Raw genomic sequence first — 22,421 nt, forward strand, 5'->3', positions numbered from 1 at the left:
TAATAAAAGTAAAATAGAGAGTTCAACCAAGGTGGCAACACAGGAGACAACCTCTCTCCTCTCATTGAAACACCAAATGTACAATTATACACAGATCAATTACCTATAAAAGAAATTCTACACATCAAGTGAATAAGAAAATACCCACATTGAAATGGGTAAGAAGGGCTGAGACAGGCTCTTGCCATAAACGCCGCCGCTGTCACAGTGCCACACAATCAGGAGGGAACTCTCAACTCCCATCTTCCTGAGAAATGAAGGGTTTGAACCCGTGTTTAGTTCTTCTTTTAAGACTCCCATCTGATGGACAGGCATTCAAAACATCCAGTTCAGAAAGCCGGTGGGGCTTGCATCCATGAAACCCACAGGCTATAGCAAACAAGGAAGTAGTTATTAATGGTACTCACTGTGACTATCCCCCCAGGGCTACCCACCCTGTGGCTCAGCCCAGAGGGAGCAGGGAAAATCACCCATCTTCCAGTCTTTCCCTGAAGGCAGCCATCTGCATACTTTGAAAGCTGATGCCTGAGGATCAGGCTTCTAATTTAGCACACATCTAGAGGCTGGCTGTGATCTACCCTGGAGACTGGGGAACCAGCAGACACCTCCTTCATGCTCTGCCTCTAGCCTACTCCAAGTTGCAGTATCTCCTTGTAAGAAGTTTGCATACAGGTCTGTACTCCAGTGTTTGCAATGTCACTGAATAGAGGGATCCCCAGATGACTCTGATAGCCATTGGGGCTTTCATTCACAAGTAGAGTGCCCCACTATGGATCTACACCCAGGCCCAGTACAGAGGAAGCAAAAAACACTATCAGTTTCTCCCTGGAAGAGGCTGAACTATATACTTTTCCAGCTGCTGTCTGAGGGTCTGGCTTCCAATCAGCCTGCATCTAGGTGCTGAATGTGATCTTCCCCTTTGGGGCACTAGCAGATCTTGGCTCACCCTCAACTACTGGGAGCCACTAATAACAAAGAGGGCAACTTGGATAATCACAAAGGTTTGAGAGGCAACCAGGTGTGCAGGCTGGGCTGATTGACAAAGCGCATTTCCTACACAAATGAGAAAACTGGAAGAGGAAGCTGTTTTTTTCTAATGCACAGAAACCAACACAAAGAGTCAAGGAAAATGAAACAGAGGAAAATGTTTCAAACAAAAGAACAAAATAAATCTCAGAAACAGATCTTAATGAAATGGAGATAAGTAATTTACCTGATGAAAAGTTCAAAATAATAGTCATAAAGATGCCCACTGAGGTCAAGAGAGCAATCATGAACAAAGTGGGGATTTTTAAAAAGCAGATAGAAAATATTAAGAAGTACCAAACAGAAATCACAGAGCTGAGGAATACAGTAATCAAAAATGAAAAAAATTCAATAGAGGGGTTCAACAGCAAACTAGATCAAGTGGAGGAAAATATCAGTGAGCATGAAGACAGGGTGGTGCTGTTCATTAAGTCAGAGAAGCAAAAAGACATAAGACTGAAAAACAGTGAAGATAGCTTAAGAAACTTAAGGGAAATCATCAAGAGTACCAAAATACACATTATAGGGGTCCCAGAAAGAGAAGAGAGAGAAAGAGAGTCAGAAATATTATTCAAAGAAATAATGGCTGAAAACTTTCCTAACTTGAGGAAAGAAACAGAGATCCAGATCAAGGAAGCCCAAACAGTACCATAGATGAATTCAAAAAGACTTAAACCAAGACACTATAATTAAATTGTCAAAAGTTAAAGTCAAGGAGAGAAACTTAAAAGCAGCAAGAGAAAAGCAACTTGTTACATACAAGGGAACCCCCATAAGACTAGAAGCAGATTTTTCAGCAGGAACCTTGCAGTCCAGAATGGAATGGGAAGATGTAGTCAAAGTGCTGAAATAAAAACACTGCCAACCAAGAATTCTCTACCCAGCAAAGTTGTCCTTCAGAATTGAAGGAAAGATAAAAAGTTTTTTAGACAAACAAAAGCTGAAAGAGTTCATCACCACTAGACTGGCCTTATAAGAAATATTCAAGGGAGGTCTTCAAGCTGAAACAAAAGGGTACTATAATAAGTAACAGGAAAACATATGAAAGTATAAAACTCACTGATAAAAGTAAAAATGTAAATTAAGGACACTTTAATGTTGTAATGATGGTGGGTAAATCACTTATAACTACTATAAATGTTATAATGCAAAATTATTAAAAATACATATAACTACAATAATTTGTTAATAGACTCAATGTAAAAAAGATGTACGTTGTGATATTAAAATAAAATATGGGGAGCTTTTCCACAGGAGGCCTACATGCTGCCATTGGGGCTGCCGCCATGTTTCTAGTGATCCCAGAAAAGTTTCAGTGCATTTTGTAAGGGCTCTACACTAATATCAATGAGTGGTGAAAACAGCCTTTGTCATCACTGCGATTAAGGGTGTGGGGCAAAGATAATGCTCATGTGGTGTTGAGGAAAGCAGACATTGACATCACCAAAAGGACCAGAGAGCTCACTGAAGATGAGGTGGAATGTGTGATCACCATTATGCAGAATCCACTCAGGAACAAGATCCCAGACAGAAGGATGTGAAGGTTCTTGAGCAGACAGAAGGATGTAAAGGATGGAAAACACAGCTCGGTCCTGGCCAATGGTCTGGTCAGCAAGCTCTGTGAAGACCCAGAGCAACTGAAGAAAATTTGGGCCCACAGAGGGTTGCACCACTTCTGGGGACTTCATATTTGAGGCCAGCACACCAAGACCACCGGCTGCCAAAGCCACATTGTGGGTATCTCCAAGAAGAAATAAATCTGTCGGCCTTGTCTGTTAAAGAGTTTATACACCTAAAAAACAAAAATGAACAGGGGAATGTAAACATGTTGAGCTTTTATATGCATTTGAAGTGAAGCTGTTATCCGCTTAAAATGGACTGCCATAAATGTTTTATGTAAGCCTCATGGTGATCATAAAGGAAAAACTTGTGGTAGATACTACAAAGAGAAAGGAATTAGAGCATATTACTATAGAAAATTATTAAATCACAAAGATTGAGAGCAAGAGAGATGTAAACATAGGAAGTACAAAACAATAATAAAAAAAAATTGCGATAGTAAGTCCAAATATATCAATAATTACTTTAAATGTAAAGAGATTAAATTCTCTAGTAAAAAAAATAGAATAGCTAAATGGAGCTAAAAGCAAGACCCAGCTATATGCTGTGTATAAGAGACTCACTTCAGCTTTAAAGACACACATAGACTGAAAGTAAAATGATGGAAAAAGATTCTATGCAAATGGAAACAAACAAACAAACAAAAAAACCCCAAAAACAAAATACAGAAAAATAAAGAAAAGAAAAAAAAACAGCGATAGCTATACTTATGTCAGACAAAATACACATTAAGCCAAAGAATAACAAGAGACAAAGAAGGTCATTATATAATGACAAAGGGATCAATTAAGGGATCAATTATTCAAGAGGATATACCATTAGTAAATATTCATGCACCCATCATAGGAGCACCAAAATACATAAAACAAGTATTAACAGTTCTGAAGGGTGAAATAGATTGCAATACAGTAATAGTAGAGGACTTCAATGTCCCACTTTTGACAATGCATAAACCATCCAGACAGAAAATTAATATGGAAGTATTGGACTTAAACTATATGTTAGATCAAAAGTACCTAACAGATATTTGTAGACTATTTCATCCAACAGCAGCAGAATGTACATTTTTCACAAGTACACACAAAACATTCTCCAGGATAAATTACATGTTAATCTGCAAAACGAGCCTTAATAAATTTAAGAAGATTAAAATCATATCAAACATCTTATTTGACCACAATCGTATAAATCTAGAAATCATTTACAAGAAGAAAACTGAAAAATTCACAAATATATGGAGATTAAACAATAGTGTACCGAACCACCAGTGGGTCAAAGAAGGAAAAAAAAAGTCTCGTGACATTAAACTGAAAACAAAACACTGAATGCAGAGTAGTGATAGATGCCTACATTGAGGAAATAAAAACTGAACTTTACCATCAAAGAACTAGAAAAAGAACAGACTGAGCCCAAATTATTAGAAGGAAGGAAACAAATATCAAAGCAGAAATGAGATAGAGATGAAAAAAACAATAGAACAGATCAATGAAAGTAAAAGATTTTTTAAAAAGATAAACAAAATAGGCAAACCTTTAGCTAGACTTACTAAGCAAAAAGAGAAAGAACTCAAATAAAATTATAGATGAAAGAGGAAATATTACAATGGTTGCTACATAAATCAAAGGATCATAAGCGATCACTATGTCCAATTTTACACCAATAAATTAGATAACTTAGAAGAAATGGATAAATTTAGAGAAACACATAACCTGTAAGACTGAATCATAAATAGAAAACCTAAATCGACAAATTGCTAATAAGGAGATTGAATCAGCAATCAAACATCTAACAAACAAAATTCCGTCATCAGATGGTTTCACTGGTGAAGTCTGCCAAACATTTAAAGAATTAATACCAATCTTTCTCAAACTCTTCCAAAAAACTAAAGAAGTCAGACTTTCAAACTCATTTTATGAAGTCAGCGTTACCCTGATTAGCAAAGCCAGACAACACCATAAGAATAGAAAATTACCGGTCAATATCCCTGATGGATGCAAAAGTCGTTAACAAAATATTAGCAAACCAAATCACCAGTACATTAAATGATCATACACCATGATCAAGTAGGATTTATTCCAGGAATGCAAAGATGGTTCAACATCCACAAATCAATTGATGAGGTATACCATATGAACAGAATAAAAGATAAAAATAATATAATTTCAATAGATGGAGAAAAAGGATTTAATATAATTTAGCAACCTTTCACATAAAAACTCTCAACAACTAGTTATAGTAGGAATGTACCTCAACATAACAAAGGCCATATATAATATGACAAGCCCACTAATATACTGAATGGTGAAAAGCTGAAATCTTTTCCTTTAAGATCAGGAACTAGAAAAGAATACCCACTCTTTCCACTTTTATTCAATATACTACTGGAAGTCCTACCCAGAACAATTAGGTAAGAAAAAGAAGTAAAAGATATCCTAATTGGAAAGGAAGACATAAAACTGTTGCTCTTGGTATGTGAGACGGTATGATATACAGAAGACCCCAAAGACTCCACCAAAACAAACAAACAAACAATACAAAAACAAAATCCCAAAACTGTTAGAACTAATAACAAGTTCAGAAAACTTGCAAGATACAAATTCAATATACAAAACTCAGTTGCATTTCTGTGCACTAACAATGAGCTACCAGAAAGAGAAATGATGAAAACAATTCCATTTACAATAGCCTCAAAAGAATAAGGTAGCACATAGTAAGCATTTAATAAATATTTGCTGAATGAGTGAAATGTAAAAAAATAAATGATGTTAAGAGATTACAAATTAGTCAAGAATAGGTAACTAGCAATCTATGCTTATGAAGTATTAGGACACCTGTATATAGTTTATCATAGTGTTTTTTGGGTTTTCCTCAACTAATTGTTTTATTATATTCCATAATCCTACATTAAATAAAAAAATAAAATACTTAAGAACAAATTTAACTGAGGAGGTGAAAGATCTATGCCCCAAAAACTATGCAACATTGATAAAAGAAATTGAAGAAGGTACAAAAAAATGGAAAGATATTCTGTTTTCATGGATTTTCATTTAACGTGTCCATACTACCCAAAGTGTTCTACATATTCAACACAATATCTATAAAAATCTCAATGGCATTTTTCACAGAAATAGAAAAAAACTATCCTAAACTTGTAAAGAACCACAAAAGACTCCAAATAGCCAAAGCGATCTTGACAAAGAACAAATCTGGAGGCATCACACTCCCTGATTTAAAACTATATTACAAAGTTATAGTAATCAAAACAGAATGATATTTGGCATAAAAACAAACACATAGATCAGTAAAATAGAATAGAGAGCCCAGAAATAAACCCATGCATATATGGTCAATTAATTTTGTACAAAGGAGTTGTACACGTACTATTACTTTTATAATAGTAAAAGATAGCCTCTTTGATAAATATCATAAAAACAGGATAGCCATGTGCAAAAGAGTGAAACTGGACTCCTGGCTTATATCCTACACAAAACTCAAGTCAAAATGGAGTAAAGACTTGAACATAAGACCTGAAACCATAAAACTCCTAAAAGAAAACATAGGAGGTAAGCTCCTTTACCTTGGTCTTGGCAGTGAGTTTTTGGATTTGACTCAAAAAGTAAAGGCAACAAAAACCTAAATAAACAAATGGGACTACATCAAACTAAAAAGTTTCGGCTTAGCAAAGGAAACCAGCAACAGAATGAAAAGGCAAGCACTGGAATGGGACAAAAGATTTGCAAACCACCTATTCGATAAGGGGCTAATATCCAAAATATATAAGGAACCCATACAACCCAATACCAAGAACCCAAATAGCTCAATTTTAAAAATGGGCAAAAGACCTGAGTGGACATTTTTCCAAAAAAGACCTACAAATAGCAAAGAGGTACATCACTAATCATCAGGGAAATGCAAACTAAATGCAAATCAGGTGATATCACACCATTAGAAGGGCTGTTATCAAAAAGATAAAGAGATGGCAAGTGCTGGCAAGGATGTGGAGAAAAGGGAACCCTTGTGTACTGTTGGTGGGAATATAAGCTGGTGCAGCCACTATGGAAAGCAGTAAGGAGGGTCCTTAAGAAATTAAAAATAGAATTACCATATGATCCAGTAATCCCATTTCTAGGTATTTATCCAAAGGAAACAAAACCATTGCCTTGAAGAGATATCTGTATTCCCATACTCATTGCTGCATTATTCACAACAGCCAAGGTATGGAAACAACCTAGATGTCCATCAGTGAATCAAGAAAATGTTGCTTATATGTACAACGAAATATTATTCAGCCTTAAATAAAAAGGAAGTCTTGTCATTTGTGATCGCATGAACCTGGAAGGCATTATGCTACATAAAAGAAGCCAGATAAAGACAAACACTGCTTGATATTACTTATATATGGGATCTAAAACCAAAACAAAACATAGAAATAGAGTAGTATAAGGGGTGGGGGAAATAGGGAAAGTTTGGTAAAAGGATACAAACTTTCAGTTATAAGATGAACGAGGTTTGAGGATCTAATGTATAACTTGGTGACTATAGTTGATAACAATGTATTGTATAACTGAAATTTGCTAAGAGAACGGAGTGCTGGTGAGATTGATTTCAAAAGAGAGAGAGGAAGAGAAGCCATAACTAAGGGTTGTAAGGAATGCAAAAAGGGATAACTGTGGATCCTAAAGATAACAGGAGACATGAAGTAAGTATCATAACTATGGCAATCAATTTGAAAATTTTCATGATTTGGATACCTTTCTAGAAGAACACAAATTGACAGAAAATATACTTAAAAGTATTAAAATTGAAACTGTAATTTAGAATATTCCTTCAAAGAAAACTTTAGGCCCTGACTTTACTGGTGAATGCCACTAAATAATTAGAGAAGAAATCATGCTACTATTACACAAACAAATGCAGAGAATAAAAAGAAAAAGAGGTAAATCTCCCCAATTCATTTTCGAGGAGGGGTTTTCTTAACAAAAGCTAACAAGGTCACTTCAAAATAAGAAAAGTCATTTATTCATGACCATTGGTGCAGACATCCCCCCCCCACACACTCAAAAAAAAGCACAGTGAATCGAGCAATAAATATATAAAAAGTAAAGCATCACCATGGAGTTGTGTTTATTCCATGAGTACAAGGCTGGTTTGACTTGAAAATCAATCAGTGTGGTTCCTATATTAACCATGCATAGAAGAAAAGGAGTCAAAAAGGAGTTGATCTTCTTTATCGAGCCCTTTAATTCTCACTTTTATAAATAGTAGAATTATCTCAACAGGCCATAGAAAACATTTTATAAAATTCAGCATCAACCCATGATTCTAATAAACAAAATAATAATTTATTTATTAACACACCAGGAGTTAATTTATTAACTTTATTTATTAACAAGCCAGGAGTAGATGGGAAATTGCCTAATCTGGTAAAGAGCCTACCAAAAATTCCTCGTTTTGAAATCAGGACTAAGACAAGCATGCCCATTACTGCTTCTACTCAAAATTGTGTTTCGCGTTCTGCTGGCAAGTGAAAACAGGAAACTAAAGGTGTAAGGATTGCAGAAGGGGAAAAAAAGCAGCCATCACTCATATGGTATTATTGGATCATTGTGTACATAGGAAATAAAACTATAGACAAATTATTTGAGTAGGTTGTTTTAATCAAATACGTAGAGAAAAAAAAATCTAAGAAATGATATGCAAGATTTCCATGCAGAAGGATAATGAACTTTATTGATAGAAGTAAAGAGAAAACTACATAAATAGAGGGATGTAGCATGTTTATGGATCAGAAGAGTCAAAACTGCTGGCATATTCTCCCCAAACTGTTCTATATAGTCAAAGCAATTTCTCTCAAACTGCTAACAGGTTTTTTGTGTGCATGTGTGAGTGTGTGCAAGCGTGTGTGTGCATATGTGTGAGAAACTTGAGAAGCTGATTCTAAAATGATAATAAAAAACAAACAGCAAGGAATAGAAGATTATCTTAATGCAGACCAAGGTGGGAGTAAGTGGCTCTACCAGCCATCAACATTGGTTATAAAGCTACAGTAATTAAAAATGTGCAACTAACCCAAGGATAGGCAAATAGATCAATGGAAATGACAGGGTCACGGAAGAAAATGTCTTAGCTCAGGGCCAGAAGAGACACCTTTCTCTGGCCACTTGTGTGATGGCTTTCTCTGAGTCAGGGTCTCTCTTCCTCCCTCCCTCCCTAAACTTTGACGAGCAATGCAGTTTTTAATTTAAGCCTCATAAGGAGGATAGAGAATGTGATTACATCATATTGCAAAACTTTCTGAAATCCCATTTGGAGATTTCTATATTTCCCTAAATTTTCCTCCCTTCGGCTGATGCCCCTTTCCTTCCCTTCCCTCTCTGGCCTAGCTCTTCATTTCTTTCTCTACTCCTGGATTTTTTGTTTGTTTGCAGAACAATTTCCCCCTTCCCTTGGTTTCCCTAACTTACGTCTCTATCATCACCTTGCTTACCAAACAGAAATCTTGTTGAGGACTCACTCTTATAAAAAGGGGAGAGAAAGTTGGAAAGTACTACTTATGGTGATTTAAAGTTTTCCCCTGTCACATACTGCTGTGCATGGCTTGAATTGTCTTTGTGTATATTTTCAGTATGATCAGGAAAAACAGAACCTTTCCATTTTGGCACAAACTCAAGTGCAGGGATGACTTGCGTGGTACAGACTGTAAGAGTGCAGTGTTGCCCTCTAGACGCGCTGTCCAACCAGTCCTTGGACACCAGGCTGCAGGGAGTTAGTGTGTCGCAAACACTCACCCTGTTCATGTAGAGGTACCCTTTAGCACAAAACACCTCAGCAGCCCCAGTTTCATGGACGTGCCACCTATGCAGTCACACGGGGCCCCACACTTGGAACGGTCCTGTGCTTGGTTTAATGTTCTGCCGTCATCATTTTGAAATTCTTGATAGTTTATGTACAAGGAGCTACATATTTCCATTTTGCTCTGGGCCCTGCCAATGATGGTGGCCACCCCTGGGCTGGGGGTAGGGGGGGTACAGTCTTGCTGGGTTTTACAACCCAGAAGGTCAAACCTCTGGGCTGAGTGCCCTGTGAAATCCTTTCTCTGGTTTCTCAGAAACCATTTCCTCTTTTCAGCTCTCAGTTGTGCCCCTGGGTTTGGCAGCTGGGTGTTCACTGACTGCTCTACTGAATCTCTCGCGTTCATTTCCTGCTCACTTTAGATGTTTTCACAACAGCAAAACGGGGTTTGTTAGCATCTGGCCCCAACCTCCTGCTCCCACCCTGAATATGGCCGGCCGACTCTGACCACCGCCCACCCCAAGGCACCACTCTGACCGCGTGGAACCTTCTCTGTCACTGGAATGTGACATGCCTCATGCCTCTGTGCTCTCTCGTGTGCTTTTCTTTCTGTCTGGAATGCTCTTCTGTCACCACTGCCCACTGTCCCTTTGGCTCTCATTCTTTTAGACCCGTCCCAGATGTCATCTTCTGTATCGAGCCCTTTAAGCACCTCAGGCAGAAGTCACCGCCCACTGGCCCTTGTTCCTATGGCTCTGAAGCCACCTCTGTCCTAGCCAGTAACAGTATGGCATGTGGGATTTGGTCTTACCTTCCATTCTCTCCCACCCACCATATTCTGGATAACTCAGTTCTTGATTTGGAATACAAGTCAGCCATTCCTTCTAGAGAGATCTCCTTGAGTGCTTGCAATTCCTTCATCGTAGCACTAATCATATAATCGGAGCCCCGGGTCTGTTTCACTTATGGTGGCCCGAGTGCCTAGCTGAGTTCTGAGCACATACCTGGCTCAATAAATATGTATTCAAGCCAAGAACGAGTAAGCGAATGAAGGTGTATGTGCATTATCCTTTAGACTGTGGGTGTTCAAACTTTGTTTGATTTCTTTCTCTTTCTTTATTTCTTAACTCACTGATTGGCATGTATGAGGTACTCATTAATGTTTCTCGGTAAAGAAAAAAAAATCGATGTGATTGTTGCGATCTCATAGTGGCCTCTTAGACTTGGGCTTGGTTGGGTACCCCCAGTGACTTCATCCCTGACTTGAGATTGCATTCTTCAAAGTAGGATGACAGGATGACAACATGGCAGTGTGGGCTGATGCTCACTCAGGCCCAAGAGTATGAATTTTCCATGATGTTTTAATAAACCTCATACTGTTGTCTAGAGAATGGCAGAAAGTAATGCTAAATTCATAAAAATGTAACTGTCTGTGCCAAGAACATAGAATTATAATAAGCATCACAGGAGAGTTGGAGCTTTGGAAAAACACTGGGAACCATCCCTTGAAAGAGCTGCTGACCTTCTTTAGGAGTGGGCCTGACCTTGGACTCAGAGCTTTAATCAGGACTCTTCCTGTCCTTGCTCTCATCCTCCTGACATGATCTGGGCTCCCATTTTGCAACCCCACCCCCACCCCCACTGTTCATCTTCTACCTTGAGATCCAGCAGGGCGGTATCTTCCTTTTGAGGAGTGTCCTTACTCCTTATCTTGTGGTGGGCGTGTTCCTTCTTGAGGCCAGCTCCAGCTTCTTTGTGAAACTCCCTTCCCCCAAAAACCAACTTCCCGTGGGAAGAAGTCGGGGTGTCTCTTGTTCCCCTGTCCGTGTGGTCCTTCTTAGGAGACTGGCTCCTCTTCTCTGCATAGAATTCCCAACTGCAGAAGGAATTCCCTCTGTCAAAGGAAAGCACTTGAGGTGAACAGTCTCATTACATGGGGGACCGAGAGAAGGAATTGAGTGAAACTGGGCACTGATGGGATGCTTGTGGTAAGCCCGTGATGTGTTAGGAAATCATAGGAAGATCAATTTGGGATTCTTACATATAAGGAAGAATGTTGTTCCAGTCAGAGCTGAGCTCCTTAAGAATGGAGTAGGAAGTTTTTTGAGACAGCGAGCTACCTATCACTAGAAATGTTACTGTGTAGGCTGAGCGTATGAGGGCTGATAGAGACGGAATTCTCGCACTGGGTAGGAGGTTAGCTAAAGAGAGTCTCTCTGGTTTCTCTTGACTTTCAAGCTTCTGTGATTTTATTATAGGGTTCTAACCCTATAATGCAGTTTATATTTCAAAATACTGTACTTAATTAGTTGTTTTCTAAACTCCTTCTGAAGTAAATCAGCTTCATACAGTGGTAATTAGTTTATTAGTAGAAACAATGACAGGGTCTGCAACTTGCATATTTTTGTGTATGTGGCAAACACAAGAAAGGCTGACAATTATTATTCCTGCACTCTTTTCCAGAAATGAGATCTAATAGTGTCCCTGTGAGGATGTAACAGTAACTTAATCAGGTTAATAAATAATATGAACATAAAGAAACAATTATTAATATGGAATATTCAAAAATGCTGGAGCCACATTAATCAATGTTCAAACAATGAAACATGGGTTTCTTATTAGTTGACTTTCTTACAGTTGCGATGAACCCAGAAGGCAAGATGATATTTAAGAAAGCAAACATAGACTTTCCAAATCACAGTTATTTATTTATTTATTTTTGCAGTGTTGCCCCTGCAGGGGCACAAGGCTGGGACATCTGGTAGACCTGACTGTATGTGGCAGTGTGCAGGGCACACTGGAGGGATCAGGACTCCTCTGCCAGTGATAATCGAAACATGACTACAGTGGCTCAGCCAAATAGGGTCTTATTTTGTTCCCAAAAGGCTAGAGCTAGGTAGGTGGTCGAAAGATGGTAAAATTGTGTGAAGAAACCATGAAGGACGTAGTTTCCCTTTAACTTCAGATCTGCCAATTTTAGACTGTGGTTTTTGCCTGCAAGGTCCAAGACGGCTGCGCTACCTCAGGCCTTCAGTTGCTTTCTGGACAGAAAGAAGAAGGAAGTGACGTAGACCAATGGGTGGTGCCTATTCCAGAAAAGCAAAACTTTCCAGGAAATTCCAGCTGACTTAAGTTTATGGTCTCATTGAACCAAACTGTGTTACATGTTTGGTTCTTGCTGAACCTGAAGATATACCAAACTCAGGGTTTGTTAGTAAAGAGGGTGGATAGATACTGTTTAGGTAACCATCTGTGACTGCCATCACCTATGTTTCAGGCTTCTGCTGAGATAGATTCTGCCCTCTGTTTCTTCTTTTTCTGGACTGGAGGACCTCCACTACGGACTTTGAGTTGTAGGAGATACTTCTACCTAGAGTTTCCGGGCGGGAATTCTCGCCCATTCTCGGGAATTTTTTCACTTTCCCATTGCCGAATCCCGAGAAAAGTTGGTAGGGAAATCAGGAAAATCGGCTCCTTGAACGCAGGTGACTGATAGTATCGCTGTCACTTTGTGGAAACGATTCATCATGGAGAACAGAAAACAGTTTATATCTCCGGATTCAGGAACAGGAAAGTGAAAACATTCCTGAGAACGGGTGAGAATTCCTGCCCGGAAACCCTACTTCTATCTGAAAGACCTATGGCTGCCCTTGGCCCTTCAATGTTTAAGTCCACGCGATGTAATTAGGAAGTTTCTGTCTTCAGGCTGTGAGCCATAGTTGGGCCACTCGCAACTATAGTGTCCTCCAGGGGTCTCACGGAGGTTATCAGCTCCATGCTTAAATACTCTCTGGTGCTGCCATAGAGAAAAGTCTGACACTCACAGTCATGTTGTAACTTTCCCCCACGTTTCCTCCCAGATCTAAGCTTCCTCCCAGACCTTCTCCTGGACACCGTGGTCTTGCTGGCTGTTAACACTTAAAAGAACAAGCACTCCTCTTTGGAACAGACCAATCAATACCTTGAGATTTGTTTAAGCTGAGTAGAAGGTCCTATCTTGAAACAAGATAGATGGCTCTCCTGATGTACTCTAGGAATTTCTGTCTGGTACAGGCACAGGAGTGGCAACTGAAAACAGAACTCCAACCTTTTTAGAACTGACAGAGACAAAGAATGTCCAGCCCAGCCTTCTCATGTTACAGAGGAGAACACCAACATTTGAAGGAATTAGTGCCTTCCTCCAGGTGTGGTATGGCAGAGCACTGGCATCAAAACTAGAGGAAGGAGGATTGTACAGAGAGAGGTAGAGGGCTCTCTCTCACCTTCTGATTAGGTCTGTATTGCATTCATTATTTAAGTGCCCACAGGCATGGGCACTTATCCATGCTATAGATAAAAAGCTGTGAGAGGTGGTGTGGTATTGTGGCTGCTCGATCCAATCCTCACTCTGCCATGCTTTGGTAGGTGACACTTAGCTGTTCCTTAGTTTACTCACCTGTAAAATGAAAACAATGGCAGCAACGTAAATCAAAAACAGTAGTTTCAGGGAGAATAAATGTAGTTGATAGAACAGTACCCAGCACATCATAACATAGAAATGTTTGCTGTCATCACGATTAGTTACAGGTTCTGAGTCCTTGAATCTGCACGATGGCCCATGCGCACCTTGAAGATGCACAACAAAGAGCCAGTGGGGGTATTAAGTGTTAAGTCAGGATGCTTGGTTCTTGTTACCAGCACCAAGGGATCTTCTCATATCACAAATAATGGGATTATCCCCAAAGTAAATCAGCATGGCACGAAATACACGATCTGTGATAGGAAATACTTTTCTGGTGCACTTATGTGAATGGCCTGTGTCTGTAGCTTCATGCATGTGCCTGCTTTGTTTCTTGTACTTTTTAAAAACGTGGTGAGCTTCAAATGCTAGTCTTTCGTACCAGCTGTGTGAGGAGGAACTGCCACCAAAGACATGCATGGAATTCTTATACTAGATCTTTTTTTTTTTTTTAAAGAACACTTTAATTGGACATTACTTTAATTCTTGCAACAGCATTATGGTAGTTGATCACATTTTGAAATTATCTTTGTCTCGTCTGCTACTTGAATGGCATGAAACATTTCCCTCCACTTCCTTGCCCTCTCCCAAGGGTCATTTTCCTCATTCTTTTCTTTGCCCTGCCTGGCCTCTGACCCTGCCCAGCTCTGCTGTTTCCATGGACTTCTGAATCTAATTAATGCCTTAGTGGCTATATAAGTGAATTATGTAGGCAGGAGGACATTAGAAACTTTGAGGAAGGTGCATTCCTTAGGGAAAACCTGGTTTTGTACAAAAAAAAAAAAAAAACCCAAAAAAGAAACGCAGGTGGAGGGGGCAGAATCTCAGTGAAAGGGTGAAACGCCAGTAACACCCTTACGCTCATTAAGTATCTGTTGCGTGATGAGCACATACAACCTTAGACGCATCTCTTGACATCTGGGTGATAATCAGCCATTATGGAAACTGGCTAAGTGGCAAAGAGTTCAAATATGCCACCATTGCAAATCGGCCTTAGCCATATGATGGGGGGACAGGCACCCCCCACCCCAGCGCCTTTCCCGGTCACTTCACAACCATTTGTGGGGAACGTGTGCTTAGATGATCCCTGGAATGACCCACAACATTCTCCAACTCTCCAGGACGTGGGCAGACTAGGGGGAGGGGGCCAGAGTGCTGAAGTTCTTGCCGGAGGATACTGTCAGAGAGCCCAAGGCAGAGATGGTCCCTATGCCCCATGTTTCCATGGAAACATAGGAGGAGTGATGACAGCCAGCACAGCCACACCATCTGCTCGGGACCTGGTGAATGATGAAAAAAATAGAAACAGAAAGGCACCTCGATCCCAGGCTAGAACCACTCTGAGATACCAATGGAGAGGCAGAGGCCTGAAGACATTAGAGTTCCCAGGTGCATCAAAACCGAAGCTGTCCTGGGGCTTGACATATTAGCATGTAATTTGCAAGCAGAAAGCCTAGAGAGCTTATCCTGCAATCTGTAGATACAGTTACAAACACCCAAGAAGCCTCTGGAAGGAGAAGCAGCCTGGCTGGAACAGGAGAGAAGGTGTAGTGACAAACCATGCTGGAGGTGGAGTGGAGGCTCCCATCACCTTCCAGCAAGACCATCTGCAGAGCTGGCTTTTGGCCAAACATCTTTTTCTAGGGGAGTGTTGGGATTAGAAAAGGAAAACCCCCACCTGGTCATAAAGGCGACCTCTGAGTTGCAGCCATGTCTTCAGAATAAGGCATGAATAAATAAAGCCATGCAAACTCTCTTCTCTCCATTCATAGCCAAAAGGAGATCTTAGTTGGACACCATAGATTTGCTTCTGGGTCTACTTAGGAGGCTTCCGATTCAGGTTTAGGGGGTGTGAGTGAAGCCCCTGCTAAGTGCACTTGTACGCCTGCCCCAGACTGAGCAGGAATCATTCCTTAGTCCCTTTCCTTTGTAGATTTTTTTTCACCTAAACAAACAGACCTGACCTAGGAAGCCAGCAGCTCCCCTCATGGGGCTGCCTACCCAACAGCTCTTGGGAACTGGGTGGTTTCGCTCAGTGTCTGCAGAATTGCCAGATCTGTCTCAGGAGAAAAGTTGTTCAAGTCTCAAGGCCGTTAGTGTGCATAGACGCTTCATCAGCTTCATAGGAAACACCCGTTTTTATTTTTAATTTAGATAGTCTCTTACGCCTTGACAAAAATGCTTCCCCTTTAGTTCTGACATTCTAATTCCAAGAAGTCCAAGCCCCGCCCCCCCCGCCTTTTTTGCTTTGTATTAAGGATTTAAAAATTTGACAACTAGATTAAATACTTGTTTTTGTGAGGGTACTCAGGGGCTGGAGAATGATGTGACCATCTTAATAAACCAGATAATAATAATAATAATAAAGAACTCCCTATAAAGGCTGTCATTAATGTTCTACATTTTACTTGTAAATACTATTCATTTAGATTTATTTCCATGACAACTTAGTTAAAATGGTATCTACAACTATTTGGGTTTCTTCAAAGGCTCTATTCTCCAACTGGACATGCTACACAAAAACATACACTGGGAATAAAAGTATCAGTGCAACTTCTCCCATGCTAGAGGCCCCCAAAAGAAAATAGGAGCTATTTCTGATGGGGAAAAAAATGTAAATACCCACAGTGAAAGCGCTTTAGGTTCAAGAACACTAATGTATTAACACAAGGCACCATGTTTAGGTTTAAAAATAAATCTCCCCATTACTACATGGCTTTTGGGGAGAAGGCTTTTTATGAGTCAACCCCTCTACCAGCTCCATACCCCCCAATGCTTTCTCTTTTCTTTCCTGGGAACATCCATTTATCTTCAGCCTCCACGGTGAAGACAAATCAGTATGTTGAGCTTCAAGTCCAGGATGGGACTCCCAGTAAACACGGTTCTGTTTGTGCTTCAGCAGCCCTCTTTTGTATAAACAGATGTGGTGGGAAGCGAAGGAGAGCCAAGTCTCTGCGAGGGGTGGGAGGTCTGCTTCTGGAAGCTTCCCAGCTGCAGCCCCCAGCACAGGGACAGGATGCATTTCTTGTTCAGGCGTTGGAACTTGCAGTTCTTCCAGAGAGGGGCTGTTCCCTCCTCTCCTCCACCCTCCACCCCCATCCTTTGTTCCTGGGAATGCTGTCTGGATGGCTCAGGCATCTCACTTTTGCCAGAGCAAACATTTCCCGCAAGCGTATGCTAAGGAGATATTAGGAAGACAGATTTTTTTTTTTTCCTTCTCTCCAAATACACTGTGGACAGGGATTTGGGAAGACAGCCCTTCACACCTGTACTTTCTCCTGTTCAGAATCTCTTTGTTCTCCTGTAGCCTTGGTACTACCTTCAACTAATGAGGGAGGCTTTTAGGGACCGGAATTGTCAGCTTGTAAAAGAACAATTCTGTTTTCTCAAGCTATGTAGAAGCTCCCTCTGCCTTAATTTACTGTTTTACATTCTGCACGTTAGTTACGGGTGTTAATAAAAGAAGGGCTGCTTTAGAGCTGGGGGAAGGACGAGTGGATGAATATTTTGTAATCCAATCCCAAATAGGCAGGAATTCTCATTGGTCTTTTCTTCTTCTCCATGTTCTCCAGACTTCGTTTGTTAATCCTCATTCAGGGAGGTGAGGAGGGTGACTCCCGGGCTTGACCCTGGCGGGATCCTGTGCCTTCTACCTAGGGGTCTAGATTTCCAGTGGCCCCAGTCAGAGGCTCTTCTTGAGAAAGAACAAAGGGGAGAGTACCAGAAAGGCCTCCCAATGGCAGGGAGTGTATGTGTGTATGTGTGTGGGGCGGGGTACGGGGGGTAGGTGCAAGTGGTGGGACCCAGCTTCCCTGCTCTGCACTGCTCTCTCCAGGAAGCCTTTGGAATCCTGAGTGAGGCTCCCCGAGCTGTGGTCAAGAGGACAGGAGGGTTGGCAAGGAGGAAGGGTTCCCGGATTTGGAGAAACGGATCTAGATGCGGGCTTCTCAGCGCGTCTATAGAAGCCAGAGAGAGGAAAGTGTTTTTTAACATCAAGGAAGTAAGAATAATAAGGACTCGAGTTTTAGGAGCCACAGTGACACTATAGCATCCTTCCAGCTGACAATACGCCACTCTCCAGGCTGGAGATGGGGCGGGAAGTTTGCAGTCTACACCCAGAGGCCTGCCCCCTTCCCTGTAAGAAATAAAAAGTGGGGAGCTTGGTTTCCAGGGACTGGCCGGCTGGAGGGTGGTGGGACCCCCCCACTGCAGGCCAAACTGCAGGTTCTGCCAGAAGAGCTGTCTTCTCCGCTTCCCCGTTATTTCCCTTAACTTACTGACTCCAGATATTTTAAATGGTTTGTTTACGGCGCGGCTGGAGGCGGCACAGTTAACTCTCACGGGCCTGGGGCTGCCCGGAATTTCCCAGCACCGAATCCAGGTCTGCAGCTTCCCCGCTGGCGGAGCGCACGGATGGGTCAAATGGATCCTTGGCCCGGAAGGAGAGCGTGCCGACCAGGAGGAGCGCGCGGGCCGGGCCGGGCAGCGGGAGGTGCGCGGGGCGGCCCGCTCGGCATCCCCGCTGGGCACCCCCGCCCGGCCCTCCGCCCCGCTCGCAGGGCCGCCCCGGGCGCCCCCTGGCTGCCGAGGGGCGGGCGGGCGGCGAGGGTGCGGGGAGCCCGGCGGCGCGGCCTGCGGGCGCCGCGGGACCCCGAGGGGCGGTGCGGGAGCGCTGGGGCGCGCGGGCGGGCGCGGCGCGGGGCTCAGGGTGCGCGCGCCTCGGCCTCGCCCGCGCACACGCGCCTCCCCGAGGAGAAAGAGGCGGCAGGCGGCGCGGGGCGGGGAGGAGGAGGGGCGGGCGCGGCGCGGCGCGGCGCGGCGAGCTCGCCGCTCTCCCGAGTGTGCCTGCGCGCGAGCCGGCGAGCGGGTGAGTGCGGCCGCTGCCGCCCGGCCGGCCCGGCGGCGTCGGGGAGCGGGGCGCCGGGAGCCCGACCTGGGGTGGGGGGCGGCGGGCGGCGGGCGGCCCCGGCGCGACTGGGATGCACCTTCAGCGCCGCTTTTCGTTGCAGCGCGCGGGCGGCCCGAGCCTCGGCGGCGCTGACACCGAGACATCCCACCATGGACAGCTTCGACTTAGCCCTGCTCCAGGAATGGGACCTCGAGTCGCTGTGGTGAGTCCCCGCGCCCGCCGCTGGGGCAGGCAGGAGCGACCAGGGGCGGCCGCGGCGGCCAGCGCCTCACCTGGGCCGGGGGCTTGGCTGTGGGGGTGGGGTGGGCCGGGGCGCCCGCGGCGCCGGCTCCTTTCTGCCTCCCCCGGGTGGATGCGCGGCCGCCTTCCCGTCTTCTTGCCCCCTTTCCTGTCCCCTCCCCCGCCCGGTGCTGCCTGCCCCAGCCCAGGGGCCGGTGATTCGGGGAGCCAGGGGGCAGAGCGCAGCCGTGGAGAGAAAAAAGAACCGATTTCTAGAACGTGTCACTAGTGCCCGGGATCCACCCTTCGACCCCCTACCCCGTCTTCCCTTCCCTGTGTCCCCTCCCTCTTCTGCGAGAGCCTCTGGTTCCCACCATCGACCCCCTGGAGTTGGGGCTGCAGCGAAGTGCCCTAGAGGATGCTCCAGCCACTGCGTGTCGGCGCCAGGTCTGGGCGGCTGCGTCCTTTCTGTCCCCTCCCACCCACTCCCACTCGACACGGAAAGTGAACACCAGGGCAGGGGGACGAGTGTTTTTCTCTGTGCGGGAATTCCAGAGGCCTTGGCCCGGGAAAACTCGTTTCCTAGAGGTTCCCAATTCCTTTGGGCCCTTTCTGCACACCTCCCACTACAGTTGTCCCTTCTCGCCCCCTGTATCCCTTTATGCCCCGCTCACGGCCCGCAGCCCCGGGAGCCCTCCGGGTTCTGTGCTCAGGTTCTCACATTGAGGAGCTGCTGTAGGTAAATCGCCACTAGAAGCAGTTCAATTCCAGTTGTGGGTGTTTTAAAAATCCCATTGGCTGCTTCAGCATCCTTTTTATCTCCCCCCCAAACCCCCACGCCTAAAATTTTCCAACCAGCCCTATTCAGGTGGTAAAATCAGTGCTTGCATATTCCTGGAGGAACTTGTGTTACGTTTAATATTTACGGCAATGAACATCTGCTGAAACAAGCATATTAACTGCACTCTGTTCTGCCTCTGGTAATCACTTATTGTAGAGCTGAGCTTTTTTTTCCTCTTTAATTCAGTAGAGAGTTCACATGTGTCTACAACCGCAAGTGGTGTGCACATGAATATGCAATGTAAAAATTTAAAGCTAAGCTGCTTTATGATGTACAGTCATTGAGCTGATATGTGGATGTGTGTATATTTTCAGTGATTTAGGCTTCTAGTGGCTTTTGCCTTCTAAAGCCAGGTTTATCAAACTAAACTGGACACAAAGCTAGCGCATCATCGAGCAGATTTTAATAAAAGGTGCAAAGATGAGTAAGTACAGCTTGCTCTGCATAACATGGGCACCTATAAAATACACAAGGATGGGTCCTAATGTAATAAAACTTTTATGTATTACACTGGGAACTTCAAAGAGTCAATGTCGAAAGAATATGAAACATGTTATTACTCTATAAAAGTTGCTAATTACTGTGTTGTTGCTCCTGGGGTTATTTCAGCCTTTCATTTACAGATACCTATTACTTTACAGGTTTACATTTAGGAATGTTGGTTTCTGGCACAAATTCAATAGGTTTCCAGATAGAAACTGTGCTTTAAAAATGACTTTTGCTTTTAAATGGCACTTTTTCAGTTAAAGAGAAGAACCTATTGTTTTGGCATATTTTCATGCTGCTTGTCTGCGTTCTGACTCACATTGAAACCCCTTCATGATTTTTACAAGTAATATTTTGAAATTATCAGCCGTAATCTGTGGGTTTTTCTAGCACAGGGCCTGAGCCTTATTTCCCTTTGCATCTTTAGTTCCCAGGTGAGTTACCTGGAGCACAGTTATACAACAAATGTCTGTTGAATTTACTTGAAATTTACATTAGCTACAGTTATACTTACTATTTTTAAAATTAAAAAAAAATGCGCAGTTTTTAAAAGTTGCTATACTGGCAATCAGATTTTAATCAAGGCATCAATTTATGTTTGCCTTACGAAAGTGTGCAGCCTCTCTTGCTTACAATATAGTAGGACAGTTTGGCTCGACTGAGAGAGTGATTCTAGCTTGCAGATGTGGAAATAACATTTTACAGAAGCTTATATATTTCTGATAAAGATAAACCAAACTCCTTGAGTATGCATTTTAACACAGACATTTTCTCAGTTATGGATGGTATTTTCTTTTTAACTCAATTTAATGGCTTATGTTTAAGTTTATAAGTTTTTAAGTTTATGGTTTACTTTTAAGTTATGAGTAATCCACAATAACTAACATTTGTATACTTCCTGCGTGTCAGACTTTTTTATATCCATTCTTTTCTTATTTGAATCTCATAACAGTCCTGGAGGTGGTAAGTGGTAGTAGTCCCATTTTATACACAAGGAAATGGAGGCTTTGAACTGTAAAATGACTTCACTGAGACCATAAAACAAACCACAGCAGAATTTTTTTAACTAACATTTACTGCACGCTTACATTTAGCAGACACGGTTCTAAATACATGATGTGCTAATTCTGTTCTAAGTACAGTACATGTTTTAGCTCATTTAATCCTCACAACAACTTTAGGAAGCAAGTACTGTTGTTATTCCCATTTTACAAATTGGGAAATCGAGGGTAGGGAAGATCAGGTAATCTGCCCAAGGTCACACATCTAGACTTGGAGGCACTGTATTTGAACTAGGCATTAATTTCAAAGCTCAGTTTTCTGGTTTCAGATCCATTGCATTTCCCACACGACTGCAGATGACTCCCAGTTTATGTGGGCTGCTCTGAAATTAATTACAAAACAAAACCTTGATGGATTGGCAGTTAAGAAAGAGAAGGTCAAAGTCCTAAATGATATAAAACTAAAAATTTGAAAACAAAGTACCATGATTTAGGAAATTATGCTTTATATGAATTACCATACATACATACATACACACACACACACACACCCATATAATGTATAAATTTAAAGACGACTAAAAACTTCTTCCTTTAATTCATCTTAGGAAAACACTTTTCTTTTGAGAGGTTGGGGCAAGGTATAGGTGAATGGAAAACAAACTATATTTTAATTCCTAACCATTTTTTTCCAATTGGTGGGCATCATTTTCTAATAAAACCAATTGCAGTTTGTTGCTTGTGACTGTGGCTTTGAACCTGAGCTAGCTTAGTCTAGTGGTCACAGAAAGTGTCCCCATATGACTATATAGTCTCCATATGACTGTGCAGTCCCCATATGACTGTATAGACAATATGAAAAGAAAAACTCGGTACTGTTGTATATAATCGATGTAGACAATCAGCTGATAATTCAAGAGCCATCTCCTCTGCCTCCTTACATACCGCCCCCACCAACTCAGAAACACCTCTCCTTATTTTTCAAGGGAGGTCTTTTGACCTCCAGGTAGCTGTTTCAACTTTTCTTTT

At 42.4% G+C, this 22,421-nt stretch overlaps 1 protein-coding gene and 1 pseudogene across 6 annotated transcripts in view; both read left to right on the plus strand.

The window, feature by feature from the left end:
- AFF3 (ALF transcription elongation factor 3) overlaps positions 1-22,421 on the plus strand; it is a 538,469-nt gene that overhangs the window by 22,484 nt on the left and 493,564 nt on the right. For 3 of the 6 annotated variants that reach the window (XM_033124713.1, XM_033124716.1, XM_033124717.1), the window contains exons 1-2: positions 18,751-18,803; positions 18,946-19,047. In XM_033124713.1, the coding sequence (XP_032980604.1) occupies positions 18,995-19,047 (53 nt within the window). In that variant the 5' untranslated portion in view covers positions 18,751-18,803; positions 18,946-18,994. Of the gene's footprint in view, positions 1-18,409; positions 18,429-18,750; positions 18,804-18,945; positions 19,048-22,421 lie in introns of those variants that run through there. The other 3 variants (XM_033124714.1, XM_033124718.1, XM_033124715.1) reach the window with 2 other exon arrangements.
- LOC117032955 (40S ribosomal protein S18-like) lies at positions 2,313-2,783 on the plus strand (annotated as a pseudogene).

This window comes from Rhinolophus ferrumequinum, chromosome 13, assembly GCF_004115265.2.
Source record: "Rhinolophus ferrumequinum isolate MPI-CBG mRhiFer1 chromosome 13, mRhiFer1_v1.p, whole genome shotgun sequence".
Classification (NCBI taxonomy): Eukaryota; Metazoa; Chordata; class Mammalia; order Chiroptera; family Rhinolophidae; genus Rhinolophus; species Rhinolophus ferrumequinum.